This window comes from Papilio polytes, unplaced genomic scaffold, assembly GCF_000836215.1.
Source record: "Papilio polytes unplaced genomic scaffold, Ppol_1.0 DF824002.1, whole genome shotgun sequence".
NCBI classification, from domain to species: Eukaryota; Metazoa; Arthropoda; class Insecta; order Lepidoptera; family Papilionidae; genus Papilio; species Papilio polytes.
Genome location: NW_013525202.1, coordinates 542,552 through 570,513, shown reverse-complemented (window position 1 = coordinate 570,513; position 27,962 = coordinate 542,552). Strand labels below are relative to the sequence as shown.

General features: G+C 31.8%; 2 protein-coding genes across 3 annotated transcripts in view; one reads left to right on the top strand and one right to left on the bottom strand.

The window, feature by feature from the left end:
- The window catches only part of LOC106101252 (AT-rich interactive domain-containing protein 5B-like), a 46,650-nt gene extending 41,331 nt beyond the window's left edge, over positions 1-5,319 (bottom strand). For both annotated transcript variants that reach the window (XM_013280412.1, XM_013280414.1), the window contains exon 1: positions 5,072-5,319. In XM_013280412.1, coding sequence (XP_013135866.1) covers positions 5,072-5,092 — 21 coding nt within the window. In that variant the 5' untranslated portion in view covers positions 5,093-5,319. The remainder of the gene's footprint in view (positions 1-5,071) is intronic.
- A 17,899-nt stretch (positions 5,320-23,218) lies between these two features.
- The window catches only part of LOC106101229, a 10,985-nt gene continuing 6,241 nt past the window's right edge, over positions 23,219-27,962 (top strand). The window contains exons 1-5 of the mRNA XM_013280387.1: positions 23,219-23,228; positions 23,751-23,893; positions 24,345-24,406; positions 25,625-25,777; positions 27,529-27,661. Coding sequence (XP_013135841.1) covers positions 23,219-23,228; positions 23,751-23,893; positions 24,345-24,406; positions 25,625-25,777; positions 27,529-27,661 — 501 coding nt within the window. The remainder of the gene's footprint in view (positions 23,229-23,750; positions 23,894-24,344; positions 24,407-25,624; positions 25,778-27,528; positions 27,662-27,962) is intronic.

The window sequence follows — 27,962 nt, the reverse complement described above, 5'->3', positions numbered from 1 at the left end:
CCGAGGCATTATTGGGGTTCCTTGTTGAATGAACCATAACTAGGAATACTTAAAGGAATTTTTTAAAGTAATAAGAGTGTTGTTGTAATTAATTTCATTATTTAATATTACTCACATATATATTACCTTTCTCTCGATGAAAGAATTTTTTAAAATTAGTCCAGTAGTTTTTGTATTATTTCAATACATACAAAAATACAAATCTTTCCTCTATAATTTTAGTATAGATAATTATTATTCAAGATTTCGTCAGCGTGATTTAAAAAAAATAGTGAAATCATAGCCAATGTTACTCAGGGATAACATAGCTTTTTAATAGTCCAAGAATTTTTTAAATCGGTTCAGTAGTTTTTGAGTTATTTCATTACATATGAAATTTTAGTCCCTTTACCTTTCCACCCTTTTCTTAAGAGGAAAGGATGGGAAGGAAAAGTGTATTTGACGGTGGAGACGCTTAGGCAGGGAAAATTTTCTTATTATGTGCGTCTCCTCCGTCAATTAAGAGTAGGCAACGCATTTGCAATTGCGGATTTTTATGGGCAGCGGTCGCTTTCCATTTCGGTGGATTCAGGTGGCCGCTTGCTCGTTTGCCACCTTACATTATAAAAAAATACAAATCTTTCTTATATAACATTACTATAGATTTGTTTAGACAAATGGTTAACTAGAAACAAAAGAATGATTGTACTAATATTAAAAAGCTGAGTCTCGATGGATAGATGTTACTATAAATGAAATCTATTACAAGCACACATAAGAGTAAGAAACCTACTGAACCCTTGCAGTATTCTTTCTTACGTGCTTGTCATGTTTTAATATTATTATTAGACGAGGCTAGCTATGCCCTCGTTGGGCCTGTACACCATTCACACAGCTTTAGTGGATTGTTTCAACTAGTGGCTAGGGTTGTCAAGTTTTAATTAACTTAATAAAAAATTCTCGAACTTGAAGACATAGACAGGCAACCCTAGTTATTACCTAATATTTATTTTAATTAACGAAACAATTTATTTTCACCTATTTGTAGTCATTACCACTGTTATTATAAATCTCAAGAGACAAGTCCAATTGTATGATGGAATCAAGGAATCGTTTTAAGACTGATAAGGTGGCAATCCTAGTTGTGTAGCGGCGCGGGGAATGAAGGGAGACGGGGGTACCGCTGTCACAATATCCGGATATATCCGGATTTATGTGAATTTCTAATGACTTTCACTTTTTGATAATTTGGTAGTTTTTTATATTTATTTCAATACTAATATTATACATTTGTAGTTTTTGAATTTTTATATGTATTGAGAAAACTCAAAAACTACTGGGTCTATTTTAAAAATTCTTTCACCGTTAGAAAGCTAATTTATCTGTAACATTGGATATATTTTCTTTTATTTCAGACAAAGTCCCTAGCAACAGCTAGTGAATATTAAGAATGTAACATAGGTTATATATTTTTATTACTTATTAATTTCACGCGGACGAAGTCGGCAGCAACAGCTAGTTTTTCAAATTTCCGAACAAAAACTTTCGTCTAAAAATCTAGACATTTTAATTTCAATTACTAATATTATCTACTTTTTAACCGAATTACCAAAATAAGAATTATCAATTCTTTTGTATTTTTTGTTTACCGTCAAATTCACAGAAGTCATTTAACAATGCGCTTACCCGTGCAAGCGGGTGGGTGGGAGGGGGAACTTCTTACTTGGAGGGGGAACTTAAGGGGGAGGGGAAAATACAAAGTATTCTGAATTCGTCATACGATGACGCGTCATATTCCTTCCGATGGCATATTTGACATCAATCTGTATTTATACTAATATAATAAAGCGTAAACACACTACTTCGTGACATAGGATGTCAGCAATCACAGTACAATTTTGAACAATTCTTTTTTTAATAAAAAGCCCTACACTTACGACACCCTTTAGACTATATTTTCATGATATTAAACTTAGGGTGTGAATAAATTGGAAAAAACCTTCATGTGGGAGAGGGACAATAAACTACAAGCTGCCAACATTAAGGAAGCAAGGTTATTATGGTAACGGTAATTTAGACATTAGCAATTGAGAAATCAAAGATATGTGTGAAGTCAACCAACCCGTATTGGGCCAGCGTGGTTGACTATGGCCTAGTCACCCTTAGGGTGGGCTCCGAGCCCCTCAGTGGGGACGTATAGTGAGCTGACGATGATGATGAAATGAGAATTTGACAAATGTAAATAATAAAATAAAGTTATAATTTCACTGGTTTATTACATTTTTAATTTATTTTGAAACATATTGTATAGGTTTAAAATAATTTCTTTTTATACAGCAATTTCAATAACCAGCATTAACTATTCGATTATAAACTATCGATCTAACCTCATCGTAAATAACTGCAAGGTAATGTTACGTAACTTGAGGAAGTACCGAACCAGTATAACTTGAGCTGGAGAATGTATGACGCTGTTTTGTTATCAAGGGTCGTTATAGTGGTTAATTCAGTAATTCTTTGGTTGCAGCCAAATCTTTCTAGTCCAAAAGTTATAAATTTCATAATTATTTAAAGTACTAGTTTTTACCTGCGACTCCTTCTACGTGAAATTTAAAAAACAATGGCCTATATGTTTCAAATTTCGTCTTCCTTAGTTAAGAAATTCATATTTCCCATATAAATATTTAAATATGAAGTAATATTCTTACGGATTATTCCCAACCGTCACCCCGCTATGTCCCCACATGGAGACAGATGAGTATAAAAATATTCATCCGTCCCACTAATTGCGACGAGAGGGTGGTTGGAAATTATTTTAAATAATAACGGTTCTGTCACCTTATTGTTGATAGCTAAAAGGTGGGACTGATGAAACTATTTATTCACACGTGGGGACAAAGCGGGTTGACGGTTGGGAATCCATTCTGACGTAGTTTCTTAACTATCGATACAAATCTTTATCGATACTACTACATCGATACTTTCCCATCACTAGTCACTTTGCTGGTCTTTGTTCATGTACGTGGATGTAGTTTTTTACGTATCGTCTACATCGAGTTTCGTACGAACTCATTCGTAGACTGGCAATGCATTTTGTGCATATCTGCGTTTTAATTACTACGTCTACTTAAAGTATCGATTTTAATTGTACAGTCTGGGAAACTGGTGTTCCACGTTAATAAATACTATATCTATACTACTAGCTGTTCCCGTACAGCTTCATCAGAACAGCATGAAATTATGAAAATTTTATTTTATTGTTTACATTTGTCAAATTATCAACAGCAAATGTCAAAATGACATGACATAACAAACCTTGGCAATCTTGCTTCTTTGATGTTGGCAGCAACTTATGGTCTCTTACCCACATTAGGGTTTTTATCCAAAATATTTACCACCAAGTTTAATGGCGTGAAAATATATAGCCTAAAGCGTGACGTAAGTGTAGGGCTTTCTTAAAAAAAAGGATTATTCAAAAATATGCTGTAATTGCTGACATCTTAGGCAACAAAGAAGTGTGTGTTTACGCTTTATTATAATAGTATAGAAGTATAGATAAAAAAGCGTTAACACACTACTTCGTGGCATAAGATGTCAGCAATCACAGTATTTGAATAATCGTTTCTTTAATAAAACGCCCTACACTTACACACTTTATATTTTAACGCTATTAAACTCAGGGGGTAAATAAATTCGAAAAAACTACATATGAGAAAGGGACCATAAACTACAAGCTGATATCAAGGAAGCAAGGTTGCTGGTAACGGTAATCGTTATCCAATGTTAAAGGCATTCGTTATTTGTGAATTTGAATTTTGGCATTTGCAATTATTATACAAATAAAAAAAAAATTATAATTTCAAAAACAGAAACATCTAGTATTTAATATTAATCATACTAATATTATAAATTCCAAAGTCTAGATGGATGTTTGTTAGGGTTTGTAGCCTAAACGGCTTTACGGATATCGATGAAATTTGGTATAAATGTAGAGGATAGTCTGAAAGAACATATAGGCTACTCACTTTTGTTTTTATAATACCACGCGGACGGAGTCGCGGTCAAAAACTATTAATACCAGAAACCCGTGCCTACGTCATCATTATCGTTAAAGTTTCGGTTAAAAATAACTACTTTCATGGAAATTGATAACAAATTTAATTACAAACGAGTTTATTTATGTGTATTCGAAGATTTTTAACGAAACAGTTAAAATATACAAACAATAGATATCGAAAATAGCCAATACTCGAGATATTATATTAAAAAAACTGTGTACGTAAAATTCTTAACCGGTATCCATTATAACCTTATTAAAGGTAACGACTAAAAAAACCGGTATAGAATAAATACGTTTACGACCCATTGGTGTGCGATTTTAACAAAAAAAAACTTAATTTTCAATCATATTCAGACCGCTTTTAGATAAAATCGATAAAACTAATAATTTAAAACTCACTCTTATAATAAAGATTGAATAAACAATGTGTAAAATTTATTTATTTATTTCATTTTTATAATAAAAACATCACATATTTATTTATTACTGGATGTTGCCCGCGACTCTGCCCGCGAGGCATTAAAAAATTATCCATAGTCTAAATGTAGTACACATTAATGCTAAAAACCTTCTAACATACATCAATCCAAACATACAAACTTTCGTATTTAATAAGAAATAAGATTATAAATCATCGATAACAATCACGGTCACTTCACTAGTTAAAAGTTCGATAAGATCAAACAAGGGACGTTCCCCATCACTAGCTGATATGGCGCACAGCGGGTTTAAATAGCTAATTTTATTTTACTTTTAATAACGTAACTACGCTTGTATTTATTCTATACTTTATTGATTATTTTTCAATCATTATGAAATATGAATGTAATAAAGTTATTACGTTATATAAAATTATCTTAACAAATAACAATTGATGACGTCATCTAGATATTTTAAACAGATAATATAAAATAAAAATTTTAGAAATAGGACATTTGATATGCATTCGTTTATAAGTTCTATTTATAGCATTTTTTATTTAAAATTAATAATACTAATTGTAATATATATAAGTATTTAATTATAAATTACCTTATAAGAGGGTTTCTCCATATCAAATTGTAATCCAAAGAGACAAAGAATTTTCCACGTAAACACTTCACAAAAAACACTAATCGTTTACATTTCCAACGCTGTAATTATTTTTTTAATGCATTATTTCATGTTTCAAACCCATTGCACTAATTATAATCCGACGCGGTGAAAATGTTACTTTTTCAATGTTTTATTTTTAGACACTTCTCGTATCACATTTTAATTGCATTTACAAATTTTTAACGGCTTATTTCTATCACAACAACAACAATAAATTATTTTTAAATCCACAGATTAAAATTAAAAAAAAAAACACTGGCCACTAGCACAATTACCACAGAATATAAACAACACGTAATGTAATTGAGAATTTTTTTTTCAACCACAACGCTGTTTCGTAACCGTCGACGTATTCTACCGTGTTATTGAAAGATTTCGAATAATAGAAATTTCTGAAGTGAAATTATTGAACACAATAAAACAATATGGCGTACATTTGACGAAAATAAGTCAAAACACGCGCGCGGGGAGCGTTCTCTTTGACAGGAACACTGCCATCTCTGAATACGGTTGCCCCGCGTCTGTGTGCTCAATGCTTCTTACCCGCTCACACACAGCTTAGGGCTGCCCTTCGTGTATATAATTATATTCAATTAATTTTTAATACTAATTAATGTGGTTTTACTTTGAGAAATAAAGAAGTAATTCAATTTAGTTAACAATAAAAAATAAATGATGTATTAAAATAAAATAAAAAACAGTTTTAAGGTCAGCGAGTAAGTATGTTTTTGAATTTGAGTAAAAAGTTATTTCTATATATATATAATAAATAACACTACTGTAGATATATTAAGTGTAGCATGAATTCAGTTTATAAAGAGGTTATAACACAACAAAATAAAACATAATAATCAGTGTAAATGAAAAAAAAAAGTTGTTATCCAGTTTTTAAACTAATACTATTGGAAAAATAAATAACTATGATGTACAAATATTTAGATTTTTTTCACAAAAATTAATAAATATGTAAAAACGAAGTTGACAACCCTGAAGCGACGATCGTTCACGTCGTACGTATTTATACATTTGTGATATTTATTTTAAATACCTATAATGATTGGCATGATACAAAAGAAACGAATACCGTTCAAACGATTTCGTAATTAACTAATCATTGATGTTTATTATTAATTATTACGTATCCATTACAGTTTAAAATTACGTTTGATTATAAATGTCATCATACACTAACTGGCCAAAATGACAGCCATTTAAAAATACCGATCTTTAAAATAAAACCTTAACCTCTATGGCCAGAAATCACGAAAAAAAATATTTTGTTTAATCGTTGTAATATTGTAATGTATATTATGTAATAAATATTCAGTTGTAATTAGATTTTAAAATCATGGCCAGATATTAAAGAAACATGTTGAGTTAAACAAACGCATCCGGAACCCACGCTTCGTGAAACTGAACGCCGAACCAGTTCATTATCTTGAAATTTTGCTTATACTGTGACCTCAAATGTTTTAGTTAATTTATTTTTAGCAGCACTAGATTTCCACAAAAAGCGTTCAGAGTTAGTGTAACCACATTACATTTCGGCATAATATATAAATAGTAAATCACTACAGATAATATATTACTAATGTAAAAGGTGTGTTATAACGAAATGCTTTTATCTTTTTGTGGTTAAAAAATAAACTCGTTAAGTTAATTATTTTTGTCAATTAAATGTGTTTTTTTATCTTATCATTCTCCTTAATAAATCATTCATATTCCAATTTACGCGCGAAAACATAGACTAAAATATATTTTACAATATTCGAAATACTAGTCTCTATTTAATTTCAAAAGCATGGTCACCGTACTTCAAGCGATACTACTAGATGTTAATACTCGAAGCGTGGGTGAAACAAATAAGGTTATTTTAATAGTAACTTGAATCACTTGGGAAAGAGAAAAAATTACATGATTCTGTGAGACATTATTAACGCATTTTATTACTAATAAAGAGTAAAGAGATAAATAAAGGTATTAATATATACTAAATTAAGAATATCGATTTAATTTATTTATAACATATATATAAATCAATATTGAAATATTTTAAAAATCATGATGAATCGGTTTTTAACGACACTTGTATACTCTTTGAACAAATGCTGAGGTGTGCGTAAACAAAGATTAAAAAAACAAAAAAAACAAGCTTCGTTCCGTGTTATTCGAAGTTTGAATTAATTTGAATCAGCCAATCGTTTGCAGGTTCACTTGCGCCATTTTTGTACTCCGGAGAGAACGAAAATATTTTTATACAATGAATTGTTTATGGTTTTCTTGTCAGCCAGGTACTGTGTGATTTAAAATTAATTTATCTTCAACTTAATAAGTACGCTAAAGATTAGGTATAAAAAGAAAAAACAATTAAATTAAGAGCATGTTTTATACAATTTATATTTTATTGTTAAGAACTGAATGGTTAACTATTGCTAATGTAAACTTTCAGAAAATTTAAAAGTTAGATTAATTCAAAGTTTAAAAGTCAGTTAACACTCTCTTTAAATACTAATTTCAAATTACATTTACAGTATTTTAAATAAAAATATTCAAAACTAATTTGAGTAAAAATCACTCCGTGTGCACGGGTGCCACGCAAACATACAAAACGTGTTCGTTTTTCAAATAATCCAAACGTTCAGATAAAACAAATTCAACCTTAGCACACTACAATAAAGTTGAATTTCAATTGACTTGTTCATTTATTATTACTTGTGTACAAATAGTATATGTTCATAGACATAACGTTTGCATGAAAAATAGGGTAACTCTGATTTTTTATAAAAAAAAAAGATTCCTTAGACTGACAAAAAATTTTTTTGTATATGTATGTTAGGAAAATTGTCCGGACATCGATCTTTAAGTTGTTTTGCTGCAGAATGAATAATTTAGAGCAATGTTACTGAGAATATTTATGTATATCTTGGGATCGATATTGACGTATATTTCGTATATAGATTTATAACCTATAAATTGATTGTTTTATACAAATTTGACGTGTAACAGAGAGTCAATTACCGATATATCATATAAGGAATGCTTCCAAAGGTCTTTTTTCGCCAAAATTTGTGCTCCGGATTAGTGAAACGCGAAAGTTTTAGTGGATAGATGGATGTTTCTTTGTTACTAACAACATCTAGTACCGCTCAATGAATCTCGCTGATATTTGGCTATTAGGACATAATTAAATAAGTTTATTTTGAATTTCGCGCGGATATAATCGCGGATGACAGCTAGAATATGTATATTTTTAAATTAAAACTTAGTTACAGATTCATTATTACTTGTTATTGAAGTCCTCTATGCTTTTATGCTTTAGGTAAACATATTTACTTTTAGATATTAGAATGTATTTAAAAGTTTCAAAATAATTCATTAATTGTAATGTATTTTTTTTTCTTTGTGTAGACATTAAAAGAATTATAATGAAGTATCGGGGAATGAATTGGCTCCTGTGACACAGGGCAACCTACTACAGGAGCAAAGACTTTCATGAAATGTATGCAAAAGAGACAATAAATGAATTGTTATTATTATTTATTAAAATAAGCCTTTTTCACGTGTAGTTACTTCAAAAAATTCATTGCATAAGAGACACCTTTGACTATACTAACACAAATAAGCGATTGTCAATTGTCTCTCAGCCAATTTTTTAGTTGCACACAAAAATCGATTACTGTGCGCACCATATAAGCACATAAGATTCAAGTGGAACTAAACAGTTGTGCGATAGGTTAGTCGTGCGCGCGTTAACTACATTTTTTGTCATTTATTTTAACGTCACAGTAAAAAATCAATCCTAAAGGTGGATCAGTCGACTATTGACACATTGATAAGGCGTCAAAAAAAAGTTTGACGACATTAAAAAAGATAAAAACGATAAGAAATCATGATAATAGCTTAATATCAAAGTTGATAGCAAATTCTAATTTCAAATCTTGATAATCGTAGATATCTGTGTTTGTTTCTGTTGTTTTAGTAGAGAAGGAAAGAGATGAGAACATGTAAAAATTGTATTGTGGACTTCTACCGTGAAATGTTAAATGTGAACGCAGCCTAAACGGCAATTCCAACCAAATGGATACGACGTGAGACGAACACACGGTATGCTTTTTATCAGAGAATATTTAATTTTAAATAATTGTTCAATTTATTTTAAATATCTTTTTGATGTTTTACTTTCTATGTTCTATTCGTACGAAGTAAATACGAATAAATGAAATAGTTGATAAATTATTTCCGTTCAAACACTAACAGACGTTCAAACGACACAAAATAACAAAATAAAAAAACGTTAGTAAATTTTCATAACAATAGCTTATTATATGGAAGTTACGTTTTATTATAACTTGTGTTATACCAATTAAATTTTGTAAAACATTTTTGTGAAATTTCAAAATTTTTATACACAAATAATATTTTTCAAAAATAATAATAAATCAGGTAGTGTGAACACCCTGACCCGAGCACCGCTCGCTCCGTCCAAATGAATGTAGCGGCCCTGATCACACGGTGCGATAATTTATAATTATTTTCTTATTATTATTATTTAATTTTATTAATATATGAATTATATTAAAATTACACGATTCAATTGTTTGATTTGGCTTAATTCTTAAACATCATCATCATCTCCTTATCCTACTCCCGTAGGGTCGGCGCGACAGGTTTTTGTCCTCTAGATAACTATATCATACGTCATCTCAGTCATCACCTTTTGATCATGTCACCTTTCACGCAATCCATCCATCTCTTTCTACGTCTACCTCTACTGATGTACCTCCACATTCATAACTAACGTTCTCCTAACGTTAATTCTTAAACATAATTATTTTAAAACGTAAGATTATACTTGGGTTTTTATAAACTCTTATAATTATACTAAAGACACTTTGCATTTCAATAAAAACCGCAAACATTTCGTTATTCAATTAGACAGTTTATAAAATGACCGATTGATATTATGTATTTACTTACAGTGACATGGTCATCTATACTATTATAATAAAGCGTAAACACACACTTCTTTGTTGCTTAAGATGTCAGCAATTACAGCATATTTTTGAATTATTTATTTTCTTAATAAAAAGCCTCACACTTACGTTACGCTTTAGGCTACATATTTTGACGATGTTAAACTTAGGTGGTAAATATTTTGGATAAAAACCCTTATGTGGGAAAGAGACCATAAGTTGTTGCCAACATCAAGGAAGCAAGGTTGTCATGGTTTGACATCATGTCATATCATTTTGACATTTGCAATTGATGATTTGACACATGTAAACAATAAAATGATTTTTTTATAATTCCATGCGGATGAAGTCGCATGGGAACAGCTAGCAATCAATATTTTATTGTAATTAGTCACTAAAAGTATCAAGGAAGTTGTAAAAAAACACAGAAGCAAACACACAACGCCTTTTAGGGAATAATCGGTTTAAAAGAGGGCACATAAAAGAGAATTCACTGAAATATATTCTAGTGGTACGGAACAAGGGAATGCTAGGAGTCGCATTGTAGTTTTACTTGTATTAAATATCTGTAACCTTAAAATTAACTACATTTTTGTAACTAGTACTTATTCTAGACTATAAAAAAATAGACTTTAACACAGTTGAACCATTTTTAATTAATTTTCGCTTAAAGTTTTGTCACGATAGTTTAAATAATTTAATTTGACTTTAACACATTTATATTATCGAAACATATATCTGAATACAATTAACACTTAAAAATCTTGTAATCTTATGGTTAAAATTGCAATTTCATTAAGTAACATTTATAATGTTATCTATTTTTTAAATTATTTTAAAATGTTTTCATTTTAACGTTAATTCCAGTTTAAATAAAAACGTTTTCGTTATCTACTATTACTTTGTTTAAAAAATATAGTAACAACACATCTCTACACATTTTATAACCCATCCCATCCTTTCCCTCGGAAATCCTACGCGACAAAAGTTTTAATTATATCTCCGTCTCTGTCTAACACGTGCTTCGTATTATGTAGTTGTTTCGCTCGCACTCGCAGACTATACTCGTACAGGAAAGTGATAGTTTGTCTTTGGAGTTGATAGAATCATTTTTAATTGGATAAATTTTACACGTTGGCTAAGAGGCACTAGAGTTGTGGCGCTAGTGTCGCGGAAGTGTGTAGTAAAATCTATACTATTATAATAAAGCGTAAACACACACTTCTTTGTTGCCTAAGATGTCAGCAATTACAACATATTTTTGAATAATTCTCTTTTTAGTAAAAATCCCTACACTTGCGTCATGCTTTAGGCTATATATTTTCACGCCATTAAACTTAAGGGGTAAATATTTTGGATAAAAACCCTAATGTGGGAAAGAGACCATAAGTTGCTGCCAACATCAAGGAAGCAAGATTGTCAAGGTTTGTGATGTCATGTCAGTTTGACATTTGCTATTAATAATTTGACAAATGTAAACAATAAAATAATTTTTTTCATAATTTCATGCGGATAAAGTCGTATGGGGACAGCTAGTCGTGTATATTTCAACTAAAATGTATTTAAACACTGTTTAAGTTTTTTATGGTAAGTTATATTATTGTTGGGGATAACAAAAATATATAATTCATGCTCTGTTACTTCCATTACTGCTAAATCGGAAAACGGATTGTACTGCGATTTAACCGTATTAATACTTTAAGCGCGTAATTTTTGCCTTCCTGCCTTTTGTGATACGTTTATATTTACTTCTAATTAAAACTCAATTAGAGACAAATTAAATATAAAAAAATATAAAGTAATGGAATATTTAACTATTCTTTGCTGTAAAATTATTTTGTTGCCCACGATTCGTCCACGCAATATTAAGATAAAAGTAGCCTATAATATGCCTGTCTGTGTCGGCTACCCTTCAGTGAAAGTTCGGTGGAAATCGGCCCAGCTCCGGAGATTGTTTGGAACTAACGGGGTTTGCGGACTGGCAGACAGACGAAAAATGTTTAAATGCGATTTTCGATATCAGCAACACAACGCATCTTCCCGAGATCTAGATAATTTCTTTTGATATAACAATTGATTGTAATTTACTAGCTTTCGCCCGTGACTCCGGCTGAGTGGAATTCAAAAAAAACAAAAGTGTTACCAAATTTCATTGAAATACATTCAGCCGTTTTGGCTACAAACTCTAACATCTATCCATCTAAACTTTCGCATTTATAATATTAGTATGACAGAAGTTATAAATGACGAAGTATCAAGATTATGTAGTCAAGCAAGAGGTCAATATTGTGTCTATGCCAACGCCAACGCAACACGGCTGTGTTCGAACTCCGCACACAACAGAATCAAACACAGTGTCACAATTTCTATACGAATTCTCAGCACCGTGTCGCTTGTTGGAAACGGAATGCTCATAAAATATTGTATTAATTGTGCTTTTGTAAAATCAACCTTATTCTATTACAGTAAAGTTCAAATTCAATTGAATTGGATGTTTAAATTAAATTATTAAAGATTTAAAAATGCATCGTTGATATAACAATTGGTTTTAGTTTTTATTTTATTTTTAAAATTAAAGTTCGATTTGTCAAATTACGTGACTTTGTCCGCGTGGAATTAGAAAACATGGTTAATCTAAAATAAATAATTATTTGGAATGATTTCGTAACGTCTTGGGGTACGAAATTTGATACTGACATTCTCATGTCATTTAGTTGACATTTACTGGCATGTCTGAAAGTAGTATTCCAGTACTTGCACTGGACTGGCATGCCTGCTACTATCATGCGTTTACTAATATTGCAAAGAGGAAAGATTTTTGTATATATTGAAATAACTCAAACTACTGGGCCGATTTTAAAAATTCTCTCACCGTTAGAAATAATTTATCTGCAAGTAACATGGGATATTATTTTTTAATTTCACGCGAAGAAAGTCGCGAGCATCAACTAGTCCTTCATAAATGTGTTCCCATGGATATACCTAGATACCTTCTAAACGAAACGTTAAGAAAGTATAGATAATACCATCTTATTTTTTAATATCGAAAATTTAAATTTTTGATTGTTACCTTATAATTTGGGAGGTTGAACGGATCTGGAAAAAAATTGGCACAGAGATACATTACTGTCCGAAGTATAATGCTAAGTTTTTTTTTTTATTTTACTCATATGGAGTCGCAGTTAGCAGCTTTACAATACCGTAACAATCGTTTTAAAACATTGTTATCTTTTTCGACGAAAATAAAACTTAGTTAACAATAGTAAACATTCTTGATTTAAATAAGCGAGAAGTAATATGGAAAAAACCATATTTTTTTATTCTCCTTCCCAGAATTATTTAACATAAATACTGAGTAACTGTGACGTTAATAATAAACAAAAACATTAATCTATTTTATTTAAAAAAAGATACACTTTTCCGTGATATTTTTACTTTTAAAATTAGCATATCCTCTACAATGTATACTTTCCCCTACGTAGTGTGCACAGTATGTACTCTTACATACATCTCTATCAGCCTGAATATCTGAATTCACTCTCTTCTCTAGCATATCGACATCACATACATTCTTTTGTTTTCTTCTACCTTTGATCTTTGTACTTAAAAAGTCTATTATTGAAATAAAAAAGTAAATCAATGATTGCGAAGAGATCCATATCATGTTAACATACGCTCGCAAAATACGTATGTGTGTGTATCTATAGAGTGATAAATATAATAGATGTGTCGTATTTTCTTAATAAAAAGCCCTACACTTACGTCACGCTTTAGGCTACATATTTTCTCGCCATTAAACTTAGGAGGTAAATATTTTGGATATACCCTAATGTGGGAAAGAGACCATAAGTTGCTGCCAACATCAAGGAAGCAAGGTTGTCATCATGTCATGTCATTTTGACATTTGTAATTGATAATTTGACAAATGTAAACAATAAAATAAGATTTTCATAATTTTATGCGGATGAAGCCGCACGGGAACAGCTACTTGTATATAAAAAAACATTTGCAAAGGTTCCTAAGATCCAACTAATGTTATAAATGCGAAAGTTTAGATGGATGGATGGATGTTAGGTAGAGTTAGTAGCCTAAACCGTTGAACGGATTTCGATGAAATTTGGCATGATTGTAGATGATAGTCTGGAAGAACACATAGGCTACTTACTTTTTCTATTTTTAATTCCACGCGGACGGAGTCGCGGGCGAAAGCTAGTATGTAAATATTTTTGAATGTTCTGTCTAAAAATATCTATATCCACATTAATTTCTGTGACAAATACATTATCTTAAACAATAAGAGTTACGTCACTGCTTGTCAATTCGCAAAGTAACCTTCGTATTTTCTTACGAAACACGATTATACGTATAAATTTGAAAAACGATATCGGTTTCTACATTTTTAATAAATTATCTTAATCTGTGCTATTTAATCAACAATATCCGCGTTCAACTCAATCTGACAGCTCACGTCAGTTCCCGCCCTTTTTGCTTACCGTCATCACACGTCATCAACATCATCCACTTGCCCTTATCCCTATAGAGGGTCAGCACAGTATGTGCTCCATACATCTCTATCAGCCTTATCTGAATACACTCCTTTAAGCATATCTTTCACACCATCCATACTTTCTTCGGTCTTCCTCTTCCTTTGTAGCCATCAATCTTAACACTATCAGGTTTATGTCCCCATCTCCGCATATGTCCATACCACGCTAACCTTTTGCTTCTCAATTTCTCCACCAATCACTACCGATCACAACCACCGTATTCACATGTATTACTGTAAATATATTTTTACTATCTTTCGCTCGCGACTACATCCGCGTGGAATAAAAAAAAAGCCTATGTGTTCTTCCACACTATCCTCTACATCTATGCCGAATTACATCGACTTCCGTTCAGTAGTTTAGGCTACAGACTTTAACAAACATCCATCCATCTAAACTTTCGCATTTGTAATATTAGTAATATAGGAGAATTCCTTATAAAATGGTTTTCGCCGCGTGCTCGTGGAACCCTAAAAAATAATTCCAACAAGCAAATTGCCTGGTGTCTTCAAATCGAGTGTGCAAGCGAGCACAGAGTAATGCACGACAGACATGTTCCAAATTTAATTTAAAAAACATATTCTCATCCTGTTCATTACCTTTGACTAAACAGAGACGAACATATTTGTAAATAGTATTACTTATATTAACATTTTTTCTTTTTATTTTATTGAAAAAAAAAATCAAAGAGATGTAAGGTAAATTAATCTCGTGTTATTTTATCATAATATTTGCGTAGTAGTTATAATAATAATAATTCGTTTCGGCACACGGGCTGATAGCGAAGAGCTTCGACCAACACCTCAAGAAGCTCTCGCTAGACAGTTGGATTAAGGGCCCGATTCAAAAGGCGACTATTTTGGAAACCGCACGCATAGTGAGGAGGTTCCTGTCTCTGCAGCCCTGACCACTGGTTGCTTGAGTCATCGGATTCCGCAGCCGGTGGTGCTCTATTTTTTATATAATATATTTTATTTTATTTTTATATTCTTGTAAAATGTATTATATAGCGAATAAGAAATAAAGATATATGGAAAAATAATAATAATAATAAAGTCTCTTTATTTCCATATCTAAGATTTTTACAATTGATATACATATTATTTGTTAGTACTGTTAGTAATTGACTTATAAAAAGTATGTACAAGTTTTTTGCGTTAATATTGTTAGTTTCTTAGTTTTATATGGATCCCGTGTTGGGTAAAGGCCTCCTCCGCCGTTTTCCATGCCCTTCCATCCCTGCCAAGCATCATCCAGTCGTTTCCTATTTTATCAGTAATGTCATCAGCCCACCGTTTATTAGGTAATAGTTACTAATAGTAATTAATAATTATCAGCAAATTAAATATGAAACTGATATATAAATAACACAAAAATTCAAATTAATTTTATAAATTTTAAATGAAATCTTTGTTGTGTAGATGCTCTGTGGCGAGGGCCTTGAATACTCGCAATGTACACGAAACTAAGGCAAGTGACACACCGCGAGGAATATGATCGCAAGAATAATAGTTAACTTTTCATGTGAGGTATATAGATGTTTTATTAGTTAAAATGTACCCAATGAAAAATATTACTATGTTTATATTTCAATGGTTATTTTAACTCGATATTTTCTAGGTTGTTCGTTATAGTGCTTAGTTATAAAAATTTAAAGAATTTAATTAAAAAATAAACTTATACACTTTACTATAATAGGAAGAAATATTTTGCTTGTTAATTTATCTAAAAATTAGTTGCGCACCTGCGCAGTCACCTGACTCCGACCACGCGTGATTAATAAAGAAACGCAAGTAGCCTATGTGTTCTTCCAGACTGTCATCTACATTCATGACTACAGGCTACAAACATCCATCCATCTAAACTTTCGCATTTATAATATTAGTATGACTAACTTTCACCCGCGACTCCGTCCGCGTGTCATTAAAAATAAACAAAAGTGAGTAGCGTATATGTTCTTCCAGACTATCCCCTACTTCTATAACAAATTTCAACAAAATTTGTTTAGCCGTTTAGGTTACAAACTCTAAAAAACATCCATCCAACAAAACTTTCGCATTTATAATATTAGTAAGATACTTTTTAGTACGTTTTATTCTCAGTGTGGTTATATCTTGTTTATTTGACAGCACGTCTGTGTGGGTACAGGTCAGGGCTGGCTCTCGCCGCGCATTGTAATTGTTGCTAATTTCTCTACTTGCCGGAAATCGATTGGTGTGTTTGTTACCTTTAATATTTACATTTATTATACAACTAGCTGTTCCCGTACGACTTCATCCGAATAAAATTATGAAAATTTAAGTTTATTGTTTACATTTGTCAAATTGTCAATTGCAAATGTCAAAATGACATGGTTACAACCTTGCTTCCTTGATGTTGGCAGCAACTTTTATTCTCTTTCCCGCATTAGCGTTTTTATCTAAAATATTTACCATCTAAGTTTAATGTCGTTTAAATATATAGCCTAAAGCGTGACGTAAGTGTAGGGCTTTTTATTAAAAAAAGAATTATTCAAAAATATGGTGTAATTGCTGACATCTTAGGCAACAAAGAAGTGTGTGTTTACGCTTTATTATAATAGTATATATACTAATATTATAAATGTGAAAGAAAATGGATGTTTGTTGATATATGTACATAGATTTTGGGATTTTGATGTAATTTCTAAACAGATGTAAAACATATTTTTGAAGATATAGGTTATTTCCTAATATATTTTTTAATTCCACGCCATCAGAGTTAAGATAAAGCTATATGTGACAATTGGACGAATTGTAACCTAAAAATTTTTCACTTTAGAACCAGCTTTTGACAGCGACTCTGTCCTCGAGAAATTTAAAAAATATAACCTATGTTACTCACAGATAAATTACCTTTCTAACGGTGAAAGAATTTTTAAAATACGCCCAGTAGTTTTTGAGCCTATTCATTACAATCAAACAAAATCTTCCTCTTTATATTAGTAAAGATTAAATTCGACTGTAGAAAGTTCTAGAAATTTACTAAATTTCACAACCCTTCGAAACTTCTCATATACAACACACAAACATCGACAACAAACACGCGTGTGTATCTAGGAGTAACCAATTTTATATTTTCACACAAAACTTACAAATTATAAATTTTATTTTACGTAAGAATAAATATAAATAACATTTACTGGATAAGTAAATATGATCCCTTCTACGGAAGGGTAGTACATTATACGTAATGTGATAAATTTCATAGTACATTATACGTAATGTACTATGAAATTTATCATAGATGTAGAGGATAGTCTGGAAGAACACATAGGTTACTTAGTTTTTTTAATACCACGCGGTATAGACGCGGGCGTAAGTTAGTCATATATAAAATAATGTTTAGAAATACAAAATTAAATCTAATCTATACTATTATAATAAAGCGTAAACACACACTTCTTTGTTGCCTAAGATGACAGCAATTACACCATATTTTTGAATAATTCCTTTTTTAATAAAAATCCCTACACTTACGTCACGCTTTAGGCTATACATTTTAACGCCATTAAACTTAGAGGGTAAATATTTTGGATAAAAACCCTAATGTGGGAAAGAGATCATAAGTTGCTGCCAACATCAAGGAAACAAGATTGCCAAGGTCATGTCATTTTGACATTTGCAATTGACAATTTGACAAATGTAAACAATAAAATAATTTTATGCGGATGAAGCCGCATGGGAACAGCTAGTACATCTATTAAAGTAAATGTATATCTTATTCTATCAAGAAGATGCTGTTTATTTAATTTTTTTTTCAGTTTACGTGTTAATTTTTAAAAGACATATCTGAACTTCACAACGTCGAGACTTAAGCATTTCTGAATACATGAACAGTAAAAAAAAATATTGAATCTAGTGGAAAGTGTTATAACTCATAATATAATAAATTCGTAAATTTGGATCGATTGGATTAGAGCTTTTAGCCTAAACGGCTGCAAGGATTTTAATGAAATTTGGTATAGATGTAGAGGATAGTCTGGAAGAACACAAAGGCTAGTCTTTTTTGTTTTTTTTATAATTAAAGACGGAGTTGCGAACGAAAGCTAGTTACTAATAAAATAATCTAGCTTGTATAAGGAACACTTAATATTTGAATTAAACATTTTATAATTTGTTAAAAAGCAAATAAACTACAAATAGAGTAATTATGTACGTAATAAAAATAATCGTTTAAATTCCATTATTTACCTTTTTAAAGTATTTTGTCTCTATCTAGTTTGTTTTTATATTAATAAAAATTACAATTTCTTTTTTCCTTTGCTATCAATTATTAGCATTTTTTAAACAATAAAATAAGTAAATTTGTACAAACATTGTGTTATTTAAAATCTAAAATTTAAATAATAATAATAAAACGATATTAAAGGTTGTACACTTTTCTGTAGTATCCAAATAGTCTCGACCCTAATTCGTTACACTCGTATGTGTGCGTGCGTGTTTACAGTTGCTCGTGTATGTGTAAACATGAACAGGGCTGCCCTACATAGCTTTTATTAACCTTCTTAATAAATGCGAAAGTTTGGATGTATGGATGGATGTTTGTTAGAGTTTGTAGCCTTAACTGCTGAAAGGAATGTCGATGAAATTTGTTACAGATATAGAGCACTGTCTGGAAAAACATAGGCTATGTTTTTTCATATCACGTGGGCGGAGTCTTGTGAAACCTAGTAAAGAGTAGTGTTAAATAAAAAAATACATACTCCCGTAGATAGTTCGATATCGGCAACAAGTAGTTTTTAATGTCTCTTAAAGTTATAATAATTTAAATCCGAAAAATATATTAATAAATAATAAATACTTGTGTCAGCCCTGCGCTAGTTTGCATTCCGCAGCGACGAACGATCGAGTACAATACCAGAACTTACACAATACATAATATGGATAAGACTTATTTGAATTTTATTTTATATTTATATTTTTTTTCAAATTGAAAACAATAGTTTTACAATCAATTGTTAGACGATAGTCGACAATTAAATAACATTTATTTGATTTAAAAAAAAATTAAGATTTCATCAAATTGGTTTGTTGTTTCGTATTGTTGGTCTTAGAAATGATATTTTTGAAGTTACAAGTTTTTTAAGAAATTGACAATTATACTCTTTTACTACGATTTTAGAGATAAAAATGTAAATAAGTATGTAAATAAATTCTATAACATAATATGCCTATATGAAAGCAAAAAAATAAAATAATCGTGTAACAAAAATACTAATCGATTTATTGAAATATTTTTTTAATAATAATAATAAAACGGATTAAACTAGTCATATCCAATCTTCCGTACCTCTACAAAGAGATAACGCACACAAACACCTTTATACAAACCTCATACGTTATATAAGCGCACACTAATACAATCTAACGCAAACATTCACAATCGAGTTTTTAATTTTAAAATCGTACTTCTAGGAGTGTAAATGGCCAGTACTATTTATTCAATACATCTTAAAAAATACAGACTAAAAATATGTATTAAAAAAAACTCTTTATTCATTTTTATCAATATCCTTTTTATTCTTAACTAAAAAAAACTAGCTGTTTCCGTATGGCTTTAACCTAAAATATGAAAACTCTATTTTATTGTTTAGTTTTGTTGTCGTAATTGCAAATGTCAAAATTACCGTTACCGTTACCTTGCTTCCTTAATGTTGGCAGCTTGTAGTTTATGGTCCCTTTCCTATAGGTTTTTTCCAATATTTACCTCCTTAGTTTAATAGCGTGGAAATATAGCCTAAAATGTGTCTAAAGTCTTGGGCTTTTTACTAAAGAAAGAATTATTCAAAAATATGCCGGGATTGCCGACATCCTACATAACAAAGTAAAGTGTGTTTTCGCCTTATTACATTAGTATAGATATAGATTAAATTGTACCAGCATTATCGTAGTTTTTTGTTACAAAGTTAATTAAAAACAAAAAAGTAAATTGGAAACAATAATTAAACAAAATAACAATCTGACATAACAAACATAAACTGATAAATATATCCGTTAACAGTTTTAATTAATTAATATAATTAAACTGCGTAAGTTTACGGTCAAAATGACCGCATGATCGAATCGAGATTTCAAGATCAAAATATCGAGTTGTGAAAGCGACATCCGCCATTTTGATTTCGTCACAGAGCGCCGTAAAATGTTGCATCATTGTTTCCGGACAGTTTAAGTTAAGAAAAAAATAATTTAAATACAGCTTTATGATGACTAAAAATCACTACAAGATGGCGGCCATTTTTATTTACAATAGAATTTTAAAATTAAAGTCGAATACACTGTAGTATCATTATTAATTTAATTAATTTGGGTTAACAGATAATAAATAAAACACTGATATTTGTAAAGCAAACACAAAAGATCTTAGCAATAATTTTACTTTAAAATTAAATTTAAAACAATAAGTCTACATCCATGTAAAGAAATAATACAATTCAAAAATAATTTTACGTAGTTAATCGACCATTTTCTTGTTTAATTATATTTAGTTATAACAAGCAAGAAACAAATACAAAAGTAACATCGACCTGAGTTATTGACATTCAACGATAACGTTTTTTTTTTGTAGTCGTTCAAGGACAAATGTATCTCTATGCGTATCGCTTTGGTCACATATTTTTAATTTCTATTCGTGTAGAACAATTTTGGAATAATCAATTTTATTTAATTTGTATTACTTATAATTGTTTTAAATAAAATCTATACTACTATAATAAAGAGGTATGTATGTATTTTTGGATTTTTGTATGCATTGAAATAACTCAAAAACTACTGGACCGATTTTAAAAATTCTTTCACCGTTAGAAAGGTAATTTATCTGTGACTAACATAGGCTATATATTTTAATCACGCGGGCGAAGTCGCGAGCAACAGGTAGTCGTAAATATAATGCGATCATTTACCGGGCTCCTAATAAAAGCATTGTTACAAAATGTTTAAAGTACTACCGAATTAGGTTATAATATTTAAAAAAATTGTCTTAACCTATAACAAAAAGATTGATGTGGTAAGTACGTGAGTACAATGTGAACAGACAAACATAACGATTTGTCTACAATTAGTCGGAAACTACACACATAAGCATTATTTTCCTGTACGTATTGTTAGTAACTGTCACTGTGCAAATTTGGTCAATTTAATAATAACCCATTTCTCTGCCAAGTTGTTCAAGAATTTATGTAATAAAGAAATTTAAATTATTTAGATTGGAGGCTAGGAACCTTTACGTTTTACGAGACATTTTGATTTTTGTCTAGACGATTTGAATTAAATCCGGTTGTTCGCGTTTACTGTGACACAAGAACAATATACACAGACAAAGAATGATAAAATATTCACCGCGATATCGCCGTAACTTATTGATTATGTGCAATCTATTTAAGTTAGGAATAAGTTATGTTAGGTACATTTCAATAACGTAAACTATTTTAAGAAACTATTCAATAACTTTAAGGACGAATTATTTTCGATATTGGGCATGTACTAAAGATAATTCTACAAATTTAGATTATACTGAAGTGATAATTTTAGCAAAAGCGACATCTACATTTATAAGAATTTAATTTGACACTTAGAGAAATTTAAATAGATGGCGCTGTAATGAAATAACATTTACAAAAAATTACAAAACGGTTTAAATTCGGTATTTTTATAAGTTTAAAAATAATAGCTTTTCTTATTATAAAATGAAAATTCATAACTTCATGGTAATATTATCAGCATTTAAAAAAAAAAAAACTTTTCTGAAGCCCTCTTTATCTATGGAAAGTCTATTTTTGGCTTTGTCAAACTAGAAACTCGGTTAAGTCTGTTCAGAAACTGATTCAAGATAAAATCCTTTCGTTTTTCTTAAGTTCTATTACCTAAAAAATGTTAAATTTACGACTTTGTGTATAAATTTATATTTAAAAAAACAATTTATTCTCTCTTCTCTGTTTTACGTACAATATCAATTTATTGCTCCTCAAAAAATAGATTTGTCTGCGCAAATTCGTAAAAAAAAATTAAGTTTAGAACGCAAATGCTGTTTTCATTTTGGCAGATATCCATGTCGGCGAGAAAATAGATGTTATTGGATAATGTTTTAAATACAGTTTCTCTAAATAACGCCATTATCAAATAACAATTAGCTATAATTTATACTTCCTCAAATATTTTCATTATTAATTAAGGGCTTCGTCGAGCAGTTTCCGTCGTGGATTCCAAAACAAGCGGTATGTTTTTGTTTGTTGATATTGCGAATTCTTCCGGCATATTACATTCTTTTTGAAATAACAATGTAAATATAAAATTATTACTATTATTACAACTGTTATATTATTGTAAATATTTTACTAAAGAGCAGAAGTAAAAACTATTGCTATACTTTTGTTTAATTGAAACAGTGTCGATGTAGCCTTGGAGTGTACGAATAAAATCAATATCTGATTTATTCCTATAAGATTGCTTCTATATTCCAATAAGGAGATATCTAGTCGCATAGACATAGTTTTTGTTAACAAATTTGTGTATCACACATGTAAATTACTCTTTTCTTATAAGATAAGAATGCAATATAGTATGTGATGGTATTGAAACGAAATATTTCTCTTATACCCTGCTCTGTCCATAAAGATTGTTAACTTTACAAGTCTGTAGGTATTAAAACTATTTTATTAATGTCTTGCTGATGTGTCACCTTATACTGTAAAATCAACTAGCTTTTGCTCTCGACGCCATCTGCATGGAATCATACTTCATAGTTAATTACTTAAATGCGAAAGTTTAGATGGATGTTTGTTAGAGTTTGTAGCCTAAACGACTGAATGGATTTCGATGAAATTTGGTATAGATGTAGAGGGTGGTCTGGAAGAACACATTGGCCACTCAGTTTTGTTTTTTTTGAAATTCCTCGCGGACGGAGTCGCGTGTGAAAGCTAGAAAAACATAAAAGTAAGTTGCCTATGTGTTCTTCCAGACTATCCTCTACATTTATGCCAAATTTAATCGAGATCCGTTCGGCTGTTTAGGCTACAAACTCTAACAAACATCCGTCCATCTAAACTTTAGGATTTTAACTTTAAGATTTATTATATTTCAGTGATAGAGATGTGTACGGAGACGTGGCGCGGCGCGGGCGTCGCTCGCTCTCCGTCACACGAGTCGGTGACAACTGATTTGTCATTATTCAGTGTGTCTTCCGCAGCCTCAGATGCTAGGGTACTCCGTATGCTGGCCTGCAAAGTGAGTACTAATGTAATCCATTTAAGATAGAACTATACTAATATAAAGAGGAAAGAATTGTTTTTTTTACCTATTTTTGTATGTCTGAAATAATTCTAAGGAATAATATAAGTCTCTTTCCATCTTTACCTTAAAAAAAGTGAACTTGATAGTGGAGAAGATGCACCGGAAGATGAAACATCCTCTTTATGTGCGTCTCTTCTGTTGTAAGGGTAGGCAACGCAACTGCAATTGCGGATATTTATGGGCAGTGGTCGCTTCGGCATTTCGCTGGTATCAGGTGGCTGTGGGGCTTTACCCTTTTCCACCCCATAATATAAAAAAAACTCAACTATATTGATTTCAACAATTCTTTCACTGTAAGAAAGCAACTAAGATTTAATATTGCGTGGACGAAGTCGCGGGTAACAGCTAGTTTAGTAATGAAAAATCCTTAATAATATATTTCCAGGCTGGACAAGGTCCGGATCCATCTATCAGAGTGGCCAGTCCTAATCCTGATGGTAAAGCGAGGTGAGTAATGGTCATCACCAGCTCTTCCGTACCAAGTGGGACCCTAAGTTAGTGACTGTCAGTCAAATACACTGCGAGTTTTCACACATTTCTTTTTTTCTCCACTGAAATCCATCATGATGTTTTCCTTCAGATCGGGTAAATGTACATATGGTATTCAATACTCGAAAAATACATTGGCATTTGGGATTCGAACCCAAGAACTGTAGGCAAGGCAAGTGCAAACAACTGAGCCATACGTTAAAATACTAACAAATATATTAAATAATTGTTTAATATTTCAGAACGATTTAATTGTTTTTTTTTTTTAGTTATTCAATCTATACTAATATAATAAAAAAAAAAAACTAGCACTAAGACGGAAGAACCCTGGCTCCTACAAGACGGGCCTAGAGCCTAGTGTAGGATCCAGGCGATCAACCACAATTGTATTAAAAGTAATTTTGTAACTTTATAAATAAATCTTTTAAATAAAAAAAAAATAAAGCGTAAACACTGCGACAAACAAGCCCTTTGATATTGGTTCAGAATTGTTTGAGTAACTATGACAACCTTGCTTTTTTGCTATTGGCAGCAGTGTAGGTTTTGCCGTTACAATTTACCTCCTAAGTTTGATAGCGTAAATATATAACCTAATGTAATTTAAAGGGCTTTTTATTAAAGAAAGTATATAAAAATATACATCCATATGTCGGAGGCTACTGGTTAGTAACTAGGTTACAGTCAAACATATAGCGGGACTTCACACATATCTTTGAATTTCTTCACCGATATGCATCATGTTTTCCTACGTTCGGGTAAATTATGTACGGAATCACAGGTACAGCTAGATTCGAACCCAGGACCTGTAGTCAAGTGGTTAAAACCTTGAGCCACCGACACAATAGGTCTGAAAATAGGGATCGTTGCGAGAACATTGAACAATATGAGCTTGGTAGATGATATCCTGACCGAGGAATATTGTGAATGTGTCCCTGGAATCCGTTTACCCATGGCCACCCACATGTGATCTCAAGTTGTAGTAATTCTGATCCTGCTAGCTCAAGCCGACATATATAATCAGAATCAGCGATTTTTTCTGAGTTTCATACTAGGTTTCTACTGGTAGCGCTTCAAACAATCAAAATGAAGGAAAACTTAATTGGTCTCTTGAATATTTAACTTAATGGCGCTTAAATCAAATAACCTTTCATCCATCGATATCTCTATTATTGTTAGGTCAACGGCACTACCGTTGTCTTCCGGTGAGAGTGGGGATGCTTGCCGCGAGGTGTTAGCTGGATGTGCAGCTCTCTGCGCGCAGCTCGGCCTCCGCAGGTCTTTCAGCGCAGCTGATGTCTGCCAGCAGCATGCTGCACCGCCACCCAGGAGGTGATTATATTAAACTCACCCCTTCTTCTTCCTCCTTATCCTTCTCCTAACCAGGTTTTTCTACTCCACATAACTCTATCATCTCAGTCACTCCCTTCTTGATGTCACCTTTCACAATCCATCTCTTTCTATGTCTACTACTGGTGTACCCCCATATCATCATCTCCCCCTACCTTACCCTACTCCAGTTGGCACTGAGTGTTCCTCTTCCAAATAACTCTATTATCTGTCATCTCAGTCACTCTCTTCTTGATGTCACCTTTCACAATCCATCTCTTTCTATGTCTACTACTGGTGTACCCCCATATCATCATCTCCCCCTACCTTACCCTACTCCAGTTGGCACCGAGTGTTCCTCTTCCAAATAACTCTATTATCCGTCATTTCAGTCACTCTTTTCTTGATGTCACCTTTCACAATCCATCTCTTTCTATGTCTACTACCGGTGCACTCATAACTGACGTTCTCCTTATAACATGCGGTTCATCATAACATGCCCATGCTAACCTTTTACTCTTCACCTTCTCTTCCACTGCTACTCTCATACTTCCTCTATAGTTTGTCTAAATAAGATAGATTAGTTTGACAATTTAGCCTAATTTAAGTCCCTTTCTCTTTACCACCCCTTCTTATAAGAAGAGGTTGGGAAGAGGAAGTGGATTTGACGGTGGAGGAGATGTATAGGAAGGGGAAATATCCTCTTTATGTGCGTCTCCTCCTCCGTCGTATAAGGGTAGGTAACGCATCCGCAATTGCGGATGTCCATGGGCATCGGTCGCTTCGCCATTTTGGCGATTTCAGGTGGCCGCTCGCTCGTTTGCCACCTTATGTTATAAAAAAAAAAAGTAGGGATGGGTTGTGTAAAATCAGGTGTGAATCTATTCTTGTGAATCTAGTTATAAGTTATGCGTTAAAATTTAAAAAAAAAAACACCGTTTTTTGAAATGTATAATGACTATAGAACCAAGAAAAATGAGAGTAAATAAATGTTTATTACTACTACAGCCGTACGTAATCGAATTGGATTTCGCTATTATTTCTGTCATCGCGAAATTCCCTACATTATAATCAATACTAGAATTGTCCTCTAAATTAGTTAGTAAGAAAATAATAATTTTAGTTGAGTTCGATAATTATTTAAACCGAACATCGATAGTTCATAATTGTTCGCTGCGTGTTTCGTCACTACGATACCTGTCTATTAAGTACGGCATTTGCCTTCATACAAATTGAATTCGATACTTCATATGCGTCATTTATCAAACTAATCTATCTTTAGACAAACTATAATGTTACATTTCTATTTATTACGTATGTTTTTATAAATCAAGTTAAGATATATGATTTTTTTTTATAACATAAGATGGCAAACGAGCAAGCGGCCACTAGAATCCGCCAAAATGGCGAAGCGAATGCCCATAGACATCCGCTATTGCAGCATTGCCTACCCCTATCCGACGGAGGAGACGCATATAAAGAGGATACTTCCCTTTCCTATGCATCTCCACCGTCAAATCTACTTTCTTCTCCCATCCTCTCCTTACAAGAAAGGGATGGTAAGGGGAAAGGGATTTAAATTAGGCCTCCAGCACACTCATCAGACTGTACACGGAATTGCTTCCACTTCACGCCTGTCTGTGGTCGTGTGGGCGAGCCCTGCAGTGCTAACATGTTAAAGCGGGCACTACCACTGTTATTTGTTGTACTCTTGTAAATCTCTAGATTTCTTTTCTTTCTGAATAACTTTCTAGTGCAACGTCAGAGGTGGGTTTGTGCGCGGCTCTGGAGGCCCTCACTATGAACGCTGCCTCTCGTTCCTGCAGCACTTGGGTTGCTGGTAAGTTACAACTAGCTGTTCTCATACGACTTTATTCGCATAAACATGTTTACATTTGTCAAATTATCAATAGCAAATGTCAAAATGATGTGACATGACCTTGGCAATCTTTGTTTCTTGAAGGCAGCAACTTATCTCTTTCCCACATTAGGGTTTTTACCCAAAATTTACCCCTAAGTTTAATGTCGTGAACATATATAGCCTAAAGCCTGACGTAAATGTAGAGCTTTTTATTATAATAAGAGTTATTCAAAAATATGGTGTAATTGCTGACATCTTAGGCAACAAAGAAGTGTGTGTTTACGCTTTATTATAATAGTATAGATTCTAGTTTATATTTTTATATTA